Genomic DNA, 20,129 nt, shown 5'->3' with positions numbered 1-20,129 from the left:
GAGGCCCAGGCCACCGTTTCTGCGCGCGCCGACACAGGTACCGATTTGGGTGATCGCTGTACATCTGTTTCATCGCTGATTGCTAGGGTTCGTCGTCGCGGGAGGTCTGGCTTTCCTTCTTGCGGATCTGGACGACGTCGCCACCGGCTGGTACTGCAAGGGGCGCCGCGGATCGTTCGCTGGCCGTCGGGGCTGCGCCTAGGGGCCGCGGAGGTGGCAACCCCGGGACCCGGCCGACGGTGCCAGTTGCGGGTCGGGGCGGTCCGCCTCGTGGTACCCTACCTACGGTGACTAGGCCGTCGGTGCTAGCAGGGGTGTCGCCGGCGGTCGGGCGTGGTGGACTTTGGCCTCCCGTGCCGGCTAATGCTTCTGTGGGGCGCGGCGCTGCTCCCCCGAGGCCTCCGGCTCCAGCGGCGGTGGGGCGTGGTGCTGCTCCCCCGAGGCCTCCGGCTCCAGTGGCGGTGGGCGTGGTGCTGATCCCCCAAGGCCTCCGGCTCCAGTGGCGGTGGGGCGTGGTGCTGCTCTGCCGCTGCCTCGCGCCACGCCACCGCCGCACTATGTTGCGAGGCCGACGCAAAAAAGGTCGGGCCCATCGCAGACGAGGCAGAATGCGGTTGCTGGCGAGTCAATTGAACCGCCCCCTGGACAGTGGGGGGACGATGGATATGATGCTTATGGGGATGGCGAGCACCGTGGATCTTCGTCTACGGGAGGTGGACGTGGTTATGCATGGTAGAGTGATGGTTCTGCGGAGAGACCTTTTCTCGGACCTCTGGGTGGTTTTGTCGAGGGAGCTTCTGGCCCGGACTACCGGCAGAGAGGTGGCTACCGTGGTCATCGTGGTGGTCGTGGTGGTGGTCGTGGTCGGTACCGCAGACAGCCTCTGCCACCGATCGTTGTTGACCATCAGGCTACTGATGTGGCGGCCGATCCCCTTCAGTCGACCGAACTGCCTAGCCAGGCGATGGAGGTAGTGACGGCTTTGGCCAACGTGGAGGTTCCTGCTACTGGTATTTCGGCAGAGGCAGGTGACAGGTCGGAGTCTGAGAGAGCGTCCAAGTGGGCGCGTAAGAAAGAAAAAATGCTATGCTATCGATGTGGTGAGAAGGGTCACTTCATTGCTGAGTGTGTGGCGGAGCTATGCGATTCGTGTGGTAAGCCAGCACATGCCACGGGGGACTGCCCGCTTCTGCGTGATCAGGTGCCAGCTCTTACAATATATGGAGTATATTGTGCTAAGCTCATGTTCTTTGAGTCCCCGGCTGCGAGAGAGATTCCGGTAGAGACGCGGAGCTTGACTACTGGGATTGTCAAAGCTACCCAGGGGGTAGTTTCTGAGGCTCAGATTGTGCAGAGACTCCAGGAACTGGCCCCAAGAGATTTTCAGTGGGAGCTTGTCCATATTGAGGATAATGTGTTCAGGGTTGACTTCCCAACTGTGGACGATTTGCAGAGGTTGCTGAGCTTTGGGTTGTGCAAGGTCCCTGGTACTAAATGCATTCTGGAATTTCATGAGTGGAAGAAGGTGGAGCCTAAGGGAAAGCCGCTCACTCAGGTGTGGCTGCGGTTTTCCGGCGCTCCCTCTGAGTCTTTGACAGATGTTCGAGTTGTGGCTAGTCTGGGTATAATGGTTGGAAAAACTGAGAAAGTGGATATGGCATTCACTCGCGCCCATGGGGTGGCCCAACTCTTAGTGAGTGTTCTGGACATTGAGTTCGTCCCGGACGTGGTCAATTAGACTTATAGGGGAGAGGTGTTTCCTCTTGAGATTGAGTTTGAGGATACTGAGTTGTTTGCCAACGCGGTTAATGGGACTGATGTGGATATGCACGAGGGTGACGACAACGCAGGTGCTAGTGGGGATCCGATCGATGAGGCTGGACGAGAGAGGTCCAATGGATCGGGACCTGTTGCTCAGTTGCCTGGGGATGGTCCGGGCGTTGAGCCGACCCCAGCTCCGTCGGTGCCTATGACTACTTTGTGGTTTGGGTCCTTTGAGACAGCGTCTGCCCCTCCCAGACTTTGGAGCGACCGAGTGGAATCTGATGATGTTTTTGAGTGCACGCTTCCGGTGTTGGAGCTTGATAGTGTTGATAGTCCTATGGCGGGAGGCTTGATAGGGATGCACTCGGCGACGGCCTTGGTGGGGGGTGGAGAGTTGGAGCCTCAGGTGGTTTTGCTCTCCCCCACATCCCCAGTGGTCTCGGGCCGGGCGACGTCCTTTGATTTGGAGGTTGTGCATGAGGGGGAGTCCGAGGCAGGTGGTCGCGATCTCTCCTCCTCCTATCCTGGCGCCGGTGGCGCCGACGATGACCGACTGTGGGGGAGGCCATCTGGGTCAGGTGGACTCGGCTCCTTCTCCTACGATGGCGGCAACAATGGCCGCTCCTACAGTGGTGCTGGGTGGGGGTCTGGGGCAGGTGGCCTCGACCCCTCATCCTTCTTCGGCAGTCAGGACAGCGACACCCTCAGGCCAGGGGGTTGCGACGGGGGGACTGTTCGGGCAGGCGGCGCCCGCACATCCCTCCCCCGGCTGCCCGTCCGTGGGGATTGAGAGCCCTCCGCCGCTTCCTCCGGTATCCTTGGCTGACTCTTCAGCGCGAGGTTTTACTCGGGAGGAGGTCGTTGCCTTTGGTGGGATCCCTGACCTGGTCTCTGCGGGGCGACGGATGAGTACTCGTCTCCAGGACCACCCGGAGGTTGATGACATGCAGCAAAGGCGCGCCATGAGGGCGGCCAAGCTTCGTGACATTGAGGTCACCACTGGTATGTCAGTCAACATGTCTAATTCTATTTTGCATTTTTCTAATGATGACATTATTAATAATGCCAACCAGTTAGGAGTTTCGCTAGGGAGTACTAGTAATGAAATTTCTAACTCGGTTAATGATCTCCTAGATTTGGAAGCGGAATGTGCTCTAGATACTATTCGAAACCTAGCAGCAGTAAAACCTATGAACGATGCAGAGATTGACGCGTTAGGGGTAAGAGTGCTCGATAATTTGTGTGTGGATCTTGCACCATCCACTCCTGATTCTGAGGAAGAGGATGTAGTTCTAGAGGATGCAGTAGCAAGACCAACTGATCCCGGTTATGAGGACCGGATGGAGGACCATGATAAACCCAAGCGTAAGTGGAAGCGGAAGGTTTATGCGGCTTCCGCGGTTTGTAGGAGTGCTAGGATTCGAACGGCCAAAAAAATTCATGATGACCTATGAAAGGAATCTTTTGGAATAGCAGAGGTCTTAAGGACTTGGCTAAAAGAAGGTTCCTTGCTGAGGCGTCTCTTGAACATCGATTAGATTTCATTACTCTTTCTGAAACTGGTAGGGATAATTTTGCGCCCCAGTTTCTCAATACTTTATCGGGTGGTGTCGATTTTGATTGGCATTGCCTTCCTCCGCGAGGAAGATTGGGTGGGATCTTGCTTGGAGTGAGATGCGATTCACTGGAAGTTCGTAGTGTAGTGATGGGTGACTTTGCGGTTAAATTTCGGGTCAGGTCCAAAGCCGTTGGTTTTAACTGGGCTCTGGTGGCGGTGTATGGTGCCACACAACCCGAGTTTAAACCGGAGTTTTTGGCGGACCTTGTTCGAATTTGCGGATCCGAGCAGCTCCCAATTTTGGTTGGGGGTGACTTCAATATCATTAGGAGGAGAGATGAAAAGAATAATGATAATTTTGACGGCAGATGGTCATTTATGTTCAATACCATTATTGAAAGCTTGGATCTCAGAGAGGTAGAGCTTTCCGGTAGAAAGTTTACCTGGGCTAACGCGTTGCCAAACCCGACGTATGAGAAGCTGGATCGAGTTCTCGCGAGTGTCGAGTGGGAACAAAAGTTCCCTCTCATAACGGTCCAGGCTCTCTCGCGCGGAATCTCGGATCACACACCTTTATTCATGGACTCAGGTGAGCCAAACCATGTGGGAAACAAAAACACCTTTTCTTTCGAACTTGCATGGTTTGAACGAGAAGGCTTCCTGGATCTGGTAGCCAGGGAATGGGCTAAAGATGCAGGAGGCACGACCTCTGTCCAGCGTTGGCAGAACAAGATTAGGCATTTGAGAAGTTTCCTACGGGGATGGGCTAAGCACCGAAGGAAATATGCCCTAGAGGCAATAATAATGTTATTATTTTATTTCCTTATATCATGATAAATGTTTATTATTCATGCTAGAATTGTATTATCCGAAAACATAATACTTGTGTGAATACATAGACAAACTAAAACGTCACTAGTATGCCTCTACTTGACTAGCTTGTTAATCAAAGATGGTTATGTTTCCTAACCATAGACATGTGTTGTCATTTGATTAACGGGATCACATTATTAGGAGAATGATGTGATTGACATGACCCATTCCATTAGCTTAGCACCCGATCGTTTAGTATGTTGCTATTGCTTTCTTCATGACTTATACATGTTCCTATGACTATGAGATTATGCAACTCCCGTTTGCCGGAGGAACACTTTGTGTGCTACCAAACGTCACAACGTAACTGGGTGATTATAAAGGAGCTCTACAGGTGTCTCCAAAGGTAAATGTTGGGTTGGCGTATTTCGAGATTAGGATTTGTCACTCCGATTGTCGGAGAGGTATCTCTGGGCCCTCTCGGTAATGCACATCACATAAGCCTTGCAAGCATTGCAACTAATGAGTTAGTTACGAGATGATGTATTACGAAACGAGTAAAGAGACTTGCCGGTAACGAGATTGAACTAGGTATTGAGATACCGACGATCGAATCTCGGGCAAGTAACATACCGATGACAAAGGGAACAATGTATGTATTTATGCGGTCTGACCGATAGATCTTCGTAGAATATGTGGGAGCCAATATGAGCATCCAGGTTCCGCTATTGGTTATTGACCGGAGACATGTCTCGGTCATGTCTACATTGTTCTCGAACCCGTAGGGTCCGCACGCCTAAGGTTTCGATGACAGTTATATTATGAGTTTATGAGTTTTGATGTACCGAAGTTAGTTCGGAGTCCCGGATGTGATCACGGACATAACGAGGAGTCTCAAAATGGTCGAGACATAAAGATTGATATATTGGACGGCTATATTCGGACATCGGAAGTGTTCCGGGTGATTTCGAAGAAAACCGGAGTGCCGGAGGGTTACCGGAACCCCCCGGGAGAAGTAATGGGCCATATGGGCCTTAGTGGAGAGAGAGAAGGGCAGCCAGGGTGGGCCGTGCGCCTCCTCCCCCTTGGTCTGAATTGGACTAGGAGAGGGGGGGGGGCGACGCCCCCCTTTCCTTCTCCCTCCCCACTTCCTTTCCCCCTCCTAGTAGGAGTCCTCCTCCTAGTACTCCTACTAGGAGGAGGACTCCTCCTTGGCGCGCCAATAGGGACGGCCGGCCTCCTCCCCTTACTCCTTCATATACGGGGGCAGGGGGCACCCCTAGACACACAAGTTGATCCACGTGATCGTTTTCTTAGCCGTGTGCGGTGCCCCCTTCCACCATAATCCTTGATAATATTGTAGCGGTGCTTAGGCGAAGCCCTGCGACGGTAGAACATGAAGATCGTCACCATGCCGTCGTGCTGACGGAACTCTTCCCCGACACTTTGCTGGATCAGAGTCCGGGATCGTCATCGAGCTGAACGTGTGCTAAAACTCGGAGGTCCGTAGTTTCGGTGCTTGATCGGTCGGGCCGTGAAGACGTACGACTACATCAACCGCGTTGTGCTAACGCTTCCGCTGTCGGTCTACAAGGGTACGTAGATCACACTCTCCCCTCTCGTTGCTATGCATCACCATGATCTTGCGTGTGCGTAGGAATTTTTTTGAAATTACTACGTTCCCCAACAGTGGCATCCGAGCCTAGGTTTTATGTGTTGATGTTATATGCACGAGTAGAACACAAGTGAGTTGTGGGCGATATAAGTCATACTGCTTACCAGCATGTCATACTTTGGTTCGGCGGTATTGTTGGACAAAGCGGTCCGGACCGACATTACGCGTACGCTTACGCGAGACCGGTTCTCCCGACGTGCTTTGCACAAAGGTGGCTAGCGGGTGTCAGTTTCTCCAACTTTAGTTGAACCGAGTGTGGCTACGCCCGGTCCTTGCGAAGGTTAAAACAACACCAACTTGACAAACTATCGTTGTGGTTTTGATGCGTAGGTAAGATTGGTTCTTACTTAAGCCCGTAGCAGCCACGTAAAACTTGCAACAACAAAGTAGAGGACGTCTAACTTGTTTTTGCAGGGCATGTTGTGATGTGATATGGTCAAGACATGATGCTAAATTTTATTGTATGAGATGATCATGTTTTGTAACCAAGTTATCGGCAACTGGCAGGAGCCATATGGTTGTCGCTTTATTGTATGCAATGCAATTGCGCTTTAATGCTTTACTTTATCACTAAGCGGTAGCGATAGTCGTGGAAGCATAAGATTGGCGAGACGACAACGATGCTACGATGGTGATCAAGGTGTCGCGCCGGTGACGATGGTGATCATGATGGTGCTTCGAAGATGGAGATCACAAGCACAAGATGATGATGGCCATATCATATCACTTATATTGATTGCATGTGATGTTTATCTTTTATGCATCTTATCTTGCTTTGTTTGATGGTAGCATTTTAAGATGATCTCTCACTAATTATCAAGAAGTGTTCTCCCTGAGTATGCACCGTTGCGAAAGTTCTTCGTGCTAAGACACCACGTGATGATCGGGTGTGATAGGCTCTACGTTCAAATACAACGGGTGCAAAACAGTTGCACACACGGAATACTCAGGTTATACTTGACGAGCCAAGCATATACAGATATGGCCTCGGAACACGGAGACCGAAAGGTCGAACTATTGTCATGCAAAATTCCAAGTTCAAACACATTATGTGATATGAGTTATGGAAATAACAAAATCAGCATTGAATAGTGTCAAATAGTAATGTCACTATTCAGGGTTGAATTTGTTTTTTTCATAGCCCATATTTCTTAATGTGTTTGAACTTGAAATTTTGCATGACAATAAAACATATTTTTAGATTTTTTTAGATTTTTTTGAAACTTTCAAATATGGTTTCCACAAACTTTTCTTTAAATGTTGGTTTCCCGTGTGATGAGGGAGGCTCACCCGCTGGTTAAAACCATCGTTGACCATTGCCACATCAGCAGCCAGTCGAGTCAAACCACCCTGGGATTGATTTCGTTCGGTATGGGATTGTTTAGGTGGGTGAAGGGAGCAGAAATAAAGATCGGGGGTTTATGTGAACCACCAATTTTATTGAGGGTAATGAAATGGACTTTTTTCCAAGAAATATTCAGGGTTCCAATATTTTCTACAAAGGGAAGCTAAATATGGCTTTCTGTCTGCTTCTTCATTTGAATAGGCACTTGAAGGCACTTAAAATATAGTTATGCATCCTAGCTGAAAGGCTTCATTATTTTGGGCATCTTCTCTTTGCCTCTTTACCCAAGAGTTCTTTTCATCTGAAAATGTGGCACTAGACCGGTCCTTGTACCATCTACCCCTTTGTGAGGATATTGCGTAAAGTTGGCAACCCTGGAGCCTGTCATTGTCTATCTCATGAAAGGCTTAGCCTAGTACATACCAACTTAACTTCTTAGGCAAATCATGAATATTATCTTTGTGAGATGTATATGTTTGTAGTGGGATATGGACCCAAGGTGTTATCGCTTGAAACTTGTTTCCTTGCTCTTGGTCAATGGGGAAATGATCTTGGTTGATAACCTGTTAAGTCTTTGTGATGCTATCATATTGGGCCTAACATGAGAGAATGTAGTTGAAAAGGGAGCATGAAGGTCATTACGGATGACAAGCTGCGCCACTGCAAGGTGGATTTCATCTCGGAGTCGACCAACGATCACAGCAACCTGATCCTGCTCATGCCCAGCACGATAGTCCTTGGCCTTCTCCTAGAGTTGTCTTTTCTCATTCTCCATGGACTGTATGGTCTCGTCTTTCTGCACGTTCTTCCTTTTGTATGCCAGTACTTCTCTTGAACCATGCTTAGGAGGTAGCCCAATCCTCCTATGACCGCACCCAACATGGGGATGAAGAGCTCGTGCCAGCCGGTCATACTGTGTCGGTGCGGCTCCCCACCTGTTGCCATGCCTACACAACTACACAAAACTGATGTTAAGAAAAGCAACTGGGAGAAGAGGAGGAGAAGAAGAGATGCTAAACCTTCAAGTTGATCACAAGTGGGAGAAGGGGAATGGGGAGGAGTAGGAGGCTAGGATCTATGGCCAATGTAGAATTGTAGATGCTCTAAAATGAGGTGGAGTATATATAGCGCAAGTGAGTCACCGTCCCCGACGACTGAAAATATAGCTATATAAAGTGAAAAAGAGTAAAATAAAAAGAGGGCATTGCCAGATCCTATCAAACAAAAGAGCATTTGATCAATCAAGACCAGATCCTACACCATTTGATCCCGTAGTGGCACAACTTGTCAGCCGCAATGGAGGTACTACCACAATGGAGAAATTTTAGTGGGGGCAAATGGTAAATATGGAGATATGGGGGTGGGGGTGTCAAATAATAAAAAAATTCCATATAAGCCCTCCCAATTTTCTTCCTTTTTTTAAGGCTGGGGGCCCTTGCCCCCCCCCCCCCCCGGCCTTCTCCTCGAGCTGTCTTATTTGTTCTCCACGAACCGGATGGTACCGTCTTTCTACATGTCATCCCTCTTGTATGCCTACTACTACTATTGAACCATGCGTAGGAGATATCCCAATCCTTCCTGTGACTGCACTGACCACAGCGGCGTAGACCCCATGCCAACCACCGGTGCCATGCGGTTCCCCACCTGCTGCCATGCCTGCACAACTACACTAAACTAATGTTAGAAAAACAAAGCAAAGAGGAGAAGAGGAGGATCAAAAAGAGAAGAGATGCTAAACCTTTGAGTTGACCACAAGTGGGAGAAGGGGAACGGAGAGGAGTATGAGGCTAGGAGCAATGGACAGTGTAGAATTGTAGATGCTCTAAAATGAGGTGGAGTATATAGTGCAGGCGAGTAACCCCGATGACTGAAAAAATAGATAGAAAAGTAAAATAAAAGGAGGGCATTGCCAGATCATCGAACCAAACACCATTTGATCTTGAAGTGGCATAGCTTGTTAGCCGCAATGGAGACTACCACACCGAAGAAATTTTAATGGGAGCAAATAGTAAATATGCAGATATGATGGGGCCAAACAATAAAACAAATTCCATGTAAGCCCTCCAATTTTCTTCTTCTTTCTAGGGCTGGGGCAATGCCCCCCCCCCAACACACACATAGCTCTGCCATTATGGGAGAGGATCTGTGGCACGCGGACCATCAGACGTGCTTTCAAACTTCTATATCTTTTGAATGCAAACTCTAAATTCAGTTTTGTTTTCATACTCGTTTTTCTCGTGACAAGAGCTTTCAAATAAGATCCATTTTGAATACATTTTTAATGAATTTTCAAAATAAATGTTCAGTTTTAACTCTTGAAACTTAGTGCGAGCAAATAACCAAATCACGGTTTTTTGCCTACAACCGAAAAAATATCTTAATATTTTATCTACAATACCTGGTAAAAGTTTCCGACTGAAACTTAAAACTTAGGCGGGTGCTAGGCGCTGGCGCGCCAGCCCAAATTTGGGCCAGTCAGCCCGCAATCGTTTGATTTGTTTGTTGGGAACCGTCCAATGCACCCCGTCTTCGTCAACGCAGCACCTGTACGAGGAAATCCATCTGCATCGATCTCATCGCCCCTTTCGTTCTCCCCGCCCGCATGCGTTCTCCCGTCGCCGCCCTTCGCCTGGGTCCTCATCTCTGGTCGCTGCCCTCGCCGGACGTCCTCGCTGGCCATCCTAGTCGCCGGTCCCAACCCCTCGCCAGCCGTCCTCGTCACCGGCTTCGCCCATGCAACAGCCGCACCTCGCGGTTGCAGCTCCTGTGGCGACCGTTGTAGCTCCGGTGGCGACGACCGCAGCTCGCCGGCGTACTCGCCGCCGCTCATCCCTGATGCTTGCAACATCTTGCTTGCTCCCCATTGAGAGATGCTCAGTGCTGCAACCTACAACCAAAAAAATCTACAAACGATAACGAAAAATGCTTCAACCAGCGATGAAAAAAGTTTCGAACCCATATATGACGAAAGCTATGGATGACCACAAAAAGTTGCAACCGGTGATAAAAGAGCTCCATCTGGCGATGAGAAAAGCTTCATACGTCGATGAAAAGCCATGGGCGACAACAAAAAGCTGCAACCGGCGGTTACAAAAGCTACAACCGACATTGAAAAAAGCTTCAAACTTCGTGTCTTAGATGCGACCCGCAACGACGATGATGATGTTTTGCTGCAACCATAGTAAATTTTTGCTACAATAGGCGATGGAATTTTCTACAAGCCATTTTCATGGTTTCCATGGTGCTACAAGTGTGCCGATGAGCCTGACGAGGTTGTGGGGGTGGGATGTTGTGAATCACGGACGCCGAGTTCTATTTGCAGGCGACGAGCGGCACGGTGTTGCAATCTAGACAGGGGGAGAGTTGTGGCCAAATAGGTTAGGGCTACAAATGGCGGCCATGGCGAGCTACAACCTTGGGAAGGGGGCAAGATGTTGCACGGTGAGGCACGACCATGTTGTGGTATTGGAACGGCGGGGTGCGATGTGGCGTTCTGCACGTGGGGATATGCGCGCGAGCCACTAACGGGCACAACCGAACGGGCACAACAGTTGGCGGCTCAAGGTCCTAGCGTGCTTCTTCCGTGTTTGGATGAAGAAAGGAGATGGAGGAAGGAGACGAAGAAAGGGGATGGATCAGTGTGGGAGATAAAAAAGGCTTCGAGCGCTCCCGTCGCCATGATCGTGAGCGATCGCAAGGCCCGCGTGCGTCCGGCGTAACATTTCGGCTGGCACACCAGGTACAAACGTTTCCCTAAAACTTACTATAAGCTCATTTTTCGACAAAGGATGAATTTATTAGCTTAAAATGAAGCATCAAGTGGTTAAACACAATAAGCACGACCGACCTCTACATAATTAGGATGCATACTGCCAATGGACCCACACAAAAACACTCCACAAAATAGCAAAGTCATATAAGACTAAAACTATATGTAGGTGAGAAAAAATAAATAAAAAATAGGGCGATCAGATCCATAATAGGCAAACTACATCGATGACCATATCTGCACCAACAATCTCATGACACCACATGAACAACGAGATTCTTCAACGACAACGCCTTCAGGAAGGGAGCGGCGCTCAATCGTCGTTGTCACTAGATTCAACCACTCGAGGTCAAATCTAGGTTTTCACCTTGAAGAAATAGTCTAAGCATATCGGACAATGCCTTCAACGAGGTCATGACGTAAAAACATCGCCATTGCCAGGCATAACCAACTCGGGTCACCTAGGCTTTCACCTTGGAGCTCGAGACCGGGTGCTCAAGAAGCACCACCATCAAATCAGTCAGGCATGTGTTGTCGCCACCACTTTTCTACGATCCCAGCAGCTACATGCAATGTGTGACTGTTGCCACTGCTCCATCAATCCTCTGCATCAAGTCGTCGTCCATAGTTTACATCTCACCGTCAAAGTCAACCATCGGATCTAGAGTATGAAACCCTCACGAAGACCTTTCGGTGATCATCGTAATCCGCAGTGAGGCTATTGCCGGAATGAGATTACCCAGCCACCGACGGAGCCCATCAGGCAGCAGGGCATCGGATCTCGGTGTAGCAGCCACACCGGCAACGGCCACCACATCCCATCCAGGGCGCCCACCTCCATGACGGGATACCCCGCAACACACATCGCCGTTTCATGGAGCGAGCAGCCGTATCTCGGTGATGGAACAACCGTGGGAGGCGGGGTTCGATTCTGGCCCACCATGTTCTGGATCCATGGTTGTGCGTCCAGATCCAGCCGACCTCCACCGGGACCGAAGCAACAGCGGCATCGTCGCGCCTCCTCTGGCTACGCCAGATCCGGACGTGAGCAGTTACTATGCGCTCATGTGGGATCCAACTATTTTGCGAATCGTGAGGCAATCGAGCGGTAGGGCTGAGGTTGGCAATCGTGAGGCAATCGAGCGGTAGGGCTGGGGTTGGCAGGTGTGTGCCCTCGCACTTGCGTGCCCCTGCGAATTTGCGCTTCCATTATATAGTCATACTGTGAGATGGTCTGAGATTGTACAATAAGAGCAACTCTAACGGAGTGACCCAAACGGACATCGATTTTGTCTGTTTTTTGTTCGTTTTGGTCGCCCGTCCGCCTGTCTGCATCCTCTTTTTTATTTGGGTTGGCATGTGTGCCCAACAAGAGGTGGACACATTTTTTGCATGTCCGTCTCGGCATTTCCTCGAACACTTAGCAGGCAGGATAGCTCGCACTGGGGTGCACGTTGACCATGGCCAGGACAAGTTGCAGCCACGCGAGCTCGTACGAGGGGCGCCTCTGCGCCTGGCGGGTGCGACCACCTGCTCGAGCAGCTCCGGCCGGGCACGAGGCGAAGCCGGCGGTCGAGCTACAGAGTGGAGGCGGCGGGCGCACGAGCTCCAACGCGGACACGCGCGAGCAGGGCAGCACGGCGGGTGTGTGAGACAAGGCAGGGCGACCGCGGCTCGGCACGGCACGGTGAGCGCGGCAAGCATGGCGGCCGGGCGCGGCGAACATGGCGCGGCCGAGCGCGGAAAGTTCCAACGCTGAGGCGTGCGAGCGGGGACGGTAGGCCGGCCGCGCCAGCATGGCGGGCCTGGGCATGGCGAGCTCCAACACGAAGACTTGGCTTGAACACACGCCCCGACCACGCGCACGCAGAGCTGGAGCAGCTTCATGTCAACAGGCTTCGTGCGCAGCTTCATGTCAAGGAGCTCCTGTACGCGCATGTACGTCTCACCTTGCTTGCCTTTTATGTTCAGGGCCGTGCTCCAGCAGTGCCTGTCCCACGCACGCGCATCCGTCGGAGATCAATCAGAAACAAAACCACATACGGCCAGCGGCGCGTCGGACGCGAGCAAGAAGAAAACTCCTGGCTCACCTGGTGAACGACCTCCTCGTCGGGACAACCACGACGTTGCTGCTGGATCCGCGCCACTGCGTCACTGGCCTCCACGACCCGCCCGAACTCCGACAGGGCCGTTGGAGGACGCGCCACCCCGCTGCTGGAGGTCGGCGGCGGCGGGAGCACAGCCGCGCCGTTGGAGGCTGGGCGCCGACGGGAGCACAGTCATGTCGCTGGAGGCTGGGCGCCGGCGGGAGCATAGCCGCGCCGCTGGAGGCCGCCGGAGCCGCGCCATGTGCTGGCACTTCCTCGGCGGCCTGTGGCTGCCTCGTGTTCCGGCTGGGTGGGTGGGTGGTCGTGGTGGCCCAGGAGAGAAAAGGAGGAGAGAGACCGGATGAGACAGATGGGTGGATGGCAAGTGGGCCAGCCGGCGCATGCGGCCGGACAGAGGAGGGCGAAGAGGGCACAAAGAGCGTCCGTTTTGTGTCCGCTTTTGACCCAAATTTTTTCAGATTTGAGTTTAAAATGGGTCCGAGCAGACATCAAACGGACGTTGTGTCCGTTTGGGTCGCCTCGTTGGGCTGTGTTTTGTGTCCGGATGACCCAAACGAACAAAATGAATCGTCTCATTGGAGTTGCTCTAACTAGTTCATGCTTAAATCATAAATGAACCCATTGGCAAAAAATTCTAACCTGACGAATGTTATGGTCAGCAAATGCCAGCATGCGCGGAGTGCATTGAAGTGGTGCTTGATATTCTTTCGCGAGTCTTCAATTGCCGTTGATGACCGGAGAGACAGGTGATTGACGTAGTGTCTGGTGGGGAACGGTGTTCTCTACAGAACTGGAATTAGTATTAGCCTATCGCTATCTGTTATACAAAATTATATTAGCCTATCTCCGTCTGTTGTACAAAGTAATATTAGACTATCTCCATTTGTGTAATGTAGCTCATTTCTCATGGATATTTTCTCTGCAGCCATTTTGCAACAATGTCGGTTATAATGTAGAAAATTTGTGCTGGTATTTATCTGTTGAACATGCATTCTCCTTTATGGAAAAACAGCAGACGGCCTTCAACATTATCACTCTCCTGTTACATTTGGTTTAGATAAAAAAAATCTTTCCACAATTGAGCCTCTATATGGCGATAACTACTCGGTAATGAAGAGGTATTAACATGATGAGTTGGCCTTTCAACATATCCTAAGCTCATAACCGTGGAAAACATCTTGAAAAAAAAATTGCTTTTCACCTTTTGAGGGTAAAGTAAAAAATAGGGCGATCAGATCCATAATCGGCAAACTACATCGATGAACATATCTGCACCAACAATCTCATGACACCACACGAACAACGAGATTCTTCAACGACAACGCCTTTAGAAAGCGAGCGGCGCTTAATCGTCGCCGTCACTGGATTCAACCACTCGAGGTCAGAATCTAGGTTTTCACCTTGAAGAAATAGCCTCGCGTCGCCTCCCCCCGGGCGACGCCAGGGGCCCCAACCCTAGCGCCGCCATCACCTCTCCCTCCACCCCCTCCTGCCGCCGCTGCCGCCGGCGTGGGCCGCAGTGGCGGCGGGCCCGGTGCCAAAGGTCCTGGGCGGGGGGAGGCGGCGGATCCCATCTGAGGCGGTGGGGGCGGCCCTTCTCATGAGATCCAACGGCGGCGGCTAGGACGGAGTATCCGGGCTGTGCAGCGGGGGCCCGAGCACCATCGCCGGCGGAGCGGCGGCCCTGGATGGACGGCGGCGGTGGCAGTGCCCCATCCGGCGAGGTGGGTTGTCCTGCTCGTGATGGTGACGACGGCTACTGCGGATCCAACGCCCCGTTTGGATCCGTCGCGGGGAGGCCTTTCGCCGACCGGCGGCGCATGGAGGGACCGGTGAGGGGATGCCGGATCTCCGTCAGAGTACCGACGGCAACATACGTCTTCGTGGCGAGGTTCCGTTCGGTTCCAGCCAGCCACGAGGTCGGGAAGACGTGGCTTCCGATGAAAATCGTGCCTGACTGTGGTCTTGGTGGACGATGGCGGCGTCTCGGACGTCGTTTCCTTCTAGAGGCATCGTCGTTGCAGGCCTCATCAACCTGATCGGGAAGTTCCGGGGGAAACCCTAGATCTGGGTCTACCGGATCGGACGATGACGGTGCTATCGGTATCGTTCTCCCTCATGGGGGCATCGTTTTGAAGCGAGTGCTGGTTGGAGGGGACAAGAGGAGGAGCGGTGTTTCATCTGCTTCATTGATGACGGCGGATCTCGGCGGCGTGGCGCAGTGGAGACTCGGCGCCTGATGAGCGGAGATGGACTCGCGCAGGAGGGTGACGCTGCCTGGCGTCATGGTGGCGTTGGCGGCAGTTGGACCGGCCAAGGTTGATGCAGCAGTACAGCTCTGAAGATGAATTCGTGGCAGGTGGTTGCGGCGGCCTCATACCCGGCAGGGGTCCTGGTTGAGAAGCACACCGGACTGGTGGGTGCCCATACCCGGCAGGCGTCCTGGATGGGACCTCAAGTCTTTAGATGTTTAGGTTTGGTTGCGTGGTCTGTTTGGTATTAGGCCCACACTTTCAGCGCCCCTACATCAACTGGATAGGGATAGCGCTTAGTTTGGTGGCTTTAGTCTTATTGTTGTATGACTCTGTACGGTCTTGTGTCAATAATTAATAAAGTGGCCGTATGCATCGTTCAGATGCAGAGGCCGGGGTCGTCCTCCTTTTCTAAAAAAAATAAAAAAAACCTTGAAGAAATAGTCTAAGCATATCCGACAATGCTTTCAAGAAGTCACGACGTAAAAACATCACCATTGCCAGGCATAACCAACTCGGGTCACCCAGGCTTTCATCTTGGAGCTCGAGACCAGGTGCTCAAGAAGCACCACCATCAAATCAGTCAGGCATGTGTTGTCGCCATCATTTTTCTACGATCCCAACAGCTACATGCAATGTGTGACCGTTGCTGCTGCTTCACCATTCCTCTGCATCAAGTCATCGTCCATAGTTTACATCTCACCGTCAAAGTCAACCACCGGATCTAGAGTATGAAACCCTCACAAAGACCTTTCGGTGATCATCGTAATCCGCAGTGAGGCTGTTGCCGGAATGAGATTACCCAGCCACCGACGGAGCCCAGCAGGCAGCAGGGCATCGGATCTCGGTGTAGCAGCCACATCGACAACGGCCGCCACATCCCATCCAGGGAGCCCACCTGGATGACAGGATAGCCCGCAGCACACATCGCGGTTTCATGGAACGAGCAGCCGTATCTCGGTGATGGAACCACCGTGGGAGGCAGGGTTCGATTCTGGCCCACCATGCCCTGGATCCATGGTTGTGCGTCCAGATCCAGCCGACCTCCACCGGGACCGGAGCAACAGCGGCATCGCCGCGCCTCCTCTGGCTACGCCGGCAAAATTGACAAATTTGACCTATGGACGAAATCAAATCACAGAATGAACTGCTCGTGAAACTATTTCACGCGGCTGACCTTTTTGTGTGACGCCCGACACGAAGGCGTCACACTACACTGTGCAACGCCTCGTAGATAGGCGCTACACGCCTGGCCAGCGTCGCACCCATATGATCCGAAAATTACTAAGTCAGTGTGCAGCGCCTGAGAGCTAGGCGCCACACTATACAGTGTAGCGCCTAGCTTCTAGGCGTTGCACTAGTGGTTGCTTCATTTTATAGTGCAACCACTAGTGCAGCGCCCGAGAGCTAGGCGCCACACTATACAATGCAGCGCCTAGCTCGTAGGCTCTGCACAATGACTTGGCAATTTTTAGGCATTTTGGGGTGCAACGTTGGCCAGGCGTGTAGCGCCTATCTGTGAGGCGTTGCACAATATAGTGTGACGCCTTCGTGTCAGGCGTCACATAAAAAGGTCAGCCGCGTGAAATAGTTTCACGAGTAGTTCATTCTGTGATTTGATTTCGTCCACGGGTCAAATTTGTCAAATTTGCCGGCTACGCCAGATCCGGACGTGAGCAGCTACTATGGGCTCATGTGGGATCCAACTATTTTGCGAATCGTGAGGCTGTGTCCGTTTGGGTCGCCTCGTTGAATTGTGTTTTGTGTCCGAATGACCCAAACAGACAAAATGGGTCGTCTCATTGGAGTTGCTCTAACTAGTTCATGCTCAAATCATGAATGAACCCATTGGCAAAAAATTCTAGCCTGACGAATGCTATGGTCAGCAAATGCCAAGCATGCGCGGAGTGCATTGAAGTGGTGCTTGATATTCTTTCGCGCGTCTCCAATTGCCGTTGATGACTGGAGACACAGGTGATTGACGTGGTGTCTGGTGGGGAACGGTGGTCTCTACAGAACTGGAATTAGTATTAGCCTATCTCCATCTGTTATACAAAATTATATTAGCCTATCTCCGTCTGTTGTACAAAGTAATATTAGACTATCTCCATCTGTGCAATGTAGCTCATTTCTCATGGATATTTTCTCTGCAGCCATTTTGCAACAATGTCGGTTATAATGTAGAAAATTTGTGCTGGTATTTATCTATTGAACATGCATTCTCCTTTATGGAAAAACACTAGACGGCCTTCAACATTATCACTCTCCTGTTACATTTGGTTTAGATAAAAAAAATCTTTCCACAATTGAGCCTCTATATGGCGATAACTACTCGGTAATGAAGAGGTATTAACATGATGAGTTGGCCTTTCAGCATATCCTAAGCTCATAACCGTGGAAAACATCTTGAAAAAAAATTGCTTTTCACCTTTTGAGGGTAAAGTAAAAAATGCTTTCCATTCCAACATGATTGTTCAATCCTATTTTTTCCAATGTACATATACCATTTCAACATGGACACATGGTACCCAGTGTGCTTGGGATTACAGAACTGGGTGTGTCATCTCATCTCCGAAATTACACGCTGAAGATATTTCAGTGATTTTGTGTAACTGATGAAACCCATAAACCAAAAATCGAAGCCGTCAACAGTAACTACATCGATGTACTTCTCATCGGGATTATACAAATTTTCCCTCACGGCAGCACTCTTGATCCTCTTTGCAGGAATCATGACCTGTGGAAAGGTACAAAAAAATTCATCAGCTTTGAGTTCAAAATGGGCGCCCAAATATTTCTTAACCGGGATTTAATCCAGTAAACTTTAGCTATTGAGCGGGGCATTGTGCTTTAGTTACCTTGTAGGGCACCCTTGCGATGCGGCCCTTGGGCGATTTTAAATCCAAAGGCCTGTCACTATGGAAGGCAATCTTCTCAGTCGAGATGAAAAGCATTCCAGCTATTGGGCCGGCTGTGGTTGAGAGATAACACTGGAAAGCCTTCAGTAGCTTCTCTTCTTTCTCGACTCGGAAGTATTGCCTGAAGACCTTGTCCATGCTACCAGCTTGGAGAACCTTCACACCTAAGCTCAGTTTCCCTTTCACAGTTTCCGAAATTTTCGGTCCAAGTGCTACTGCAATGCAAAAATATTTATTAGTGATGAGAACTTTTGCCTGGTTAGTTTATACTACTTCATATCAACTTGTTGGGATACACAGATGTTAGATGGCATGCTTACAGTGTTCCTTGAAGCCCTGCATGTAAGTATCTGTTTTCTGGCTTAGCTTGCTCATCCGATAAACGATGGAATTCTTTTTGTCTGCGGCACCAAGAAAAGGAGAGAAAATCAGCATTGACATAAAAATTACAGTGGCTGGGAAAAGAGAATTGGGCAAGAAGATCGTGAGATCATTACCCTTGTTGCGAACCAAAGAAGAACATGATGGTTTTCCTTGTGTTTTCTCGTCAGCATATGCAAAGGAAGGCAGAGGAATTCCAATGACATGCTTCTGGCTGAAACCCTCCATTGGTGCTTCCTGAAACTGCTTATGCTAGCTAAGCTAGTTAGGCTCTGTTTCCCTGTGAGGAGTTGGCTCATGCCCCAAGGCATCCGTGGGTTTTATAAGGAGGAGCTTGTGTTAGAAGTTGCTTTGTTCCAAGGAACAATGTGATGGAACCGAATCAGCACTTTATGCTGCATACTCACCGTCGCCTCATCATGATGGAAAAGCAAGGCACACTTTTCTTGGGTAAAGGAACGGCGTTCAGCCCGGCGAACAACGAGGAGGGAGGCACTGGTGTGTTCCTTTGGTAATGCACTTTCCGTTGCATACAGTTTGTCCATGATTAGAGAAGCTGATGAGTTGGTTGATGGCATGCTTACAGTTAGCTTTACAAGTTATTGATAGGAGAACATGCAGGGTTTACTGGAGTACTTATCATGATCCATGTAGTTTGTGGCGCCTTCCTGAATGCCGGTTGTTCTTTCACCTTTCAGCGAAGGAAATGTGCTAGCTAGTGGGAACTGGGGAGTGAAGAGGAAGGTAAGGCAAGCACGTTGGTTGGTTTGGAACAGGTTACTGGTGAACAGACTTTATCAACATGGGTTGGTTTGGCATGGTACATGCCTCCTTTAAACTTTGCATTTGCCTCACGTTTTTCTGTTCTTTCGGATGGATGTTGTACAGGGATCTTGACCAAACTAGAAAAAACGCCTTTATATGCGATGCAACTAGGGAAATGCTTGTGAATGCTGATAATATGTGTATTAAAATCCCACGTGAACAGTGAACAAATGAAAGAAGAGAAGATGTTTTGCGCCACTGGGTCACTACCAGGTAATCGGGTTCAGAATCGAACTATACTCCCTAGAAGTGAGCAACAAGGATATTCACAAATCCTACAAAGAGGTAGTACTCTCTCTGATCCATATGACTTGTCGCTCAAATGGATGAGATTCATTTGAGCAACAAGTAATATGGATCGGAGAGAGTAGTAATTATCTTTCACTTTTCTCTAACACATTGTTTATCCATGATTAAGTATGAGGATTTGGCAATTTTTGCCATGCTGGCTACTTTGTAATGGCAATAATCACGTGCGCAAGCATTTTGAGTTTCCTTAGTTAAATATGTCGAAGTTCTATCATGCATTACTTTACTAAATCTATTGCTGCTTAAAAATAATATATGTGTTTCCACATTATCAATCAAAGCAAAATAAAACAAAAAACAATTCTTCAGGGCCTTTCGGCCCTTCTGGTAAACAGAAATCAGGAAAAGGGTCATACTACATGATACAAGAAGTTTGTTGGTTCAGGCTCAAGATCTTCTTTTAGTTGTGTGC

The 20,129-nt window shown here is 50.1% G+C and overlaps 1 protein-coding gene across 1 annotated transcript; it reads right to left on the bottom strand.

Annotated features, from left to right (window-relative positions):
- Nucleotides 1–17,722: 17,722 nt before the first annotated feature.
- Nucleotides 17,723–19,078, bottom strand: LOC125532742 (putative GEM-like protein 8). The gene is made up of 4 exons (XM_048696681.1): nt 18,700–19,078; nt 18,523–18,603; nt 18,143–18,417; nt 17,723–18,021 (listed from the first exon to the last, which is right to left on the bottom strand). The coding sequence occupies exons 1-4, from the start codon at nt 18,809–18,811 to the stop codon at nt 17,845–17,847; spliced, it is 645 nt and encodes a 214-aa protein (XP_048552638.1). The 5' UTR covers nt 18,812–19,078; the 3' UTR covers nt 17,723–17,844.
- Nucleotides 19,079–20,129: the final 1,051 nt, after the last annotated feature.

This window comes from Triticum urartu, chromosome 1, assembly GCF_003073215.2.
Source record: "Triticum urartu cultivar G1812 chromosome 1, Tu2.1, whole genome shotgun sequence".
Taxonomy (NCBI): Eukaryota; Viridiplantae; Streptophyta; class Magnoliopsida; order Poales; family Poaceae; genus Triticum; species Triticum urartu.
Note: the sequence above shows the minus strand (reverse complement) of the source record. Positions and strands in the feature narration are given on the sequence as shown.

Bases quoted from the DNA above. Each gene is read 5' to 3' on its own strand.
- LOC125532742 (XM_048696681.1), bottom strand. From the start codon at position 18,811: ATGGAGGGTTTCAGCCAGAAGCATGTCATTGGAATTCCTCTGCCTTCC. The intron at 18,604-18,699 runs GTAATGATCTCA...TTGGTGCCGCAG, and splicing joins TTCTTTGGTTCGCAACAAGG to ACAAAAAGAATTCCATCGTT. The intron at 18,022-18,142 runs GTAACTAAAGCA...ACCTTTCCACAG, and splicing joins TCGCAAGGGTGCCCTACAAG to GTCATGATTCCTGCAAAGAG.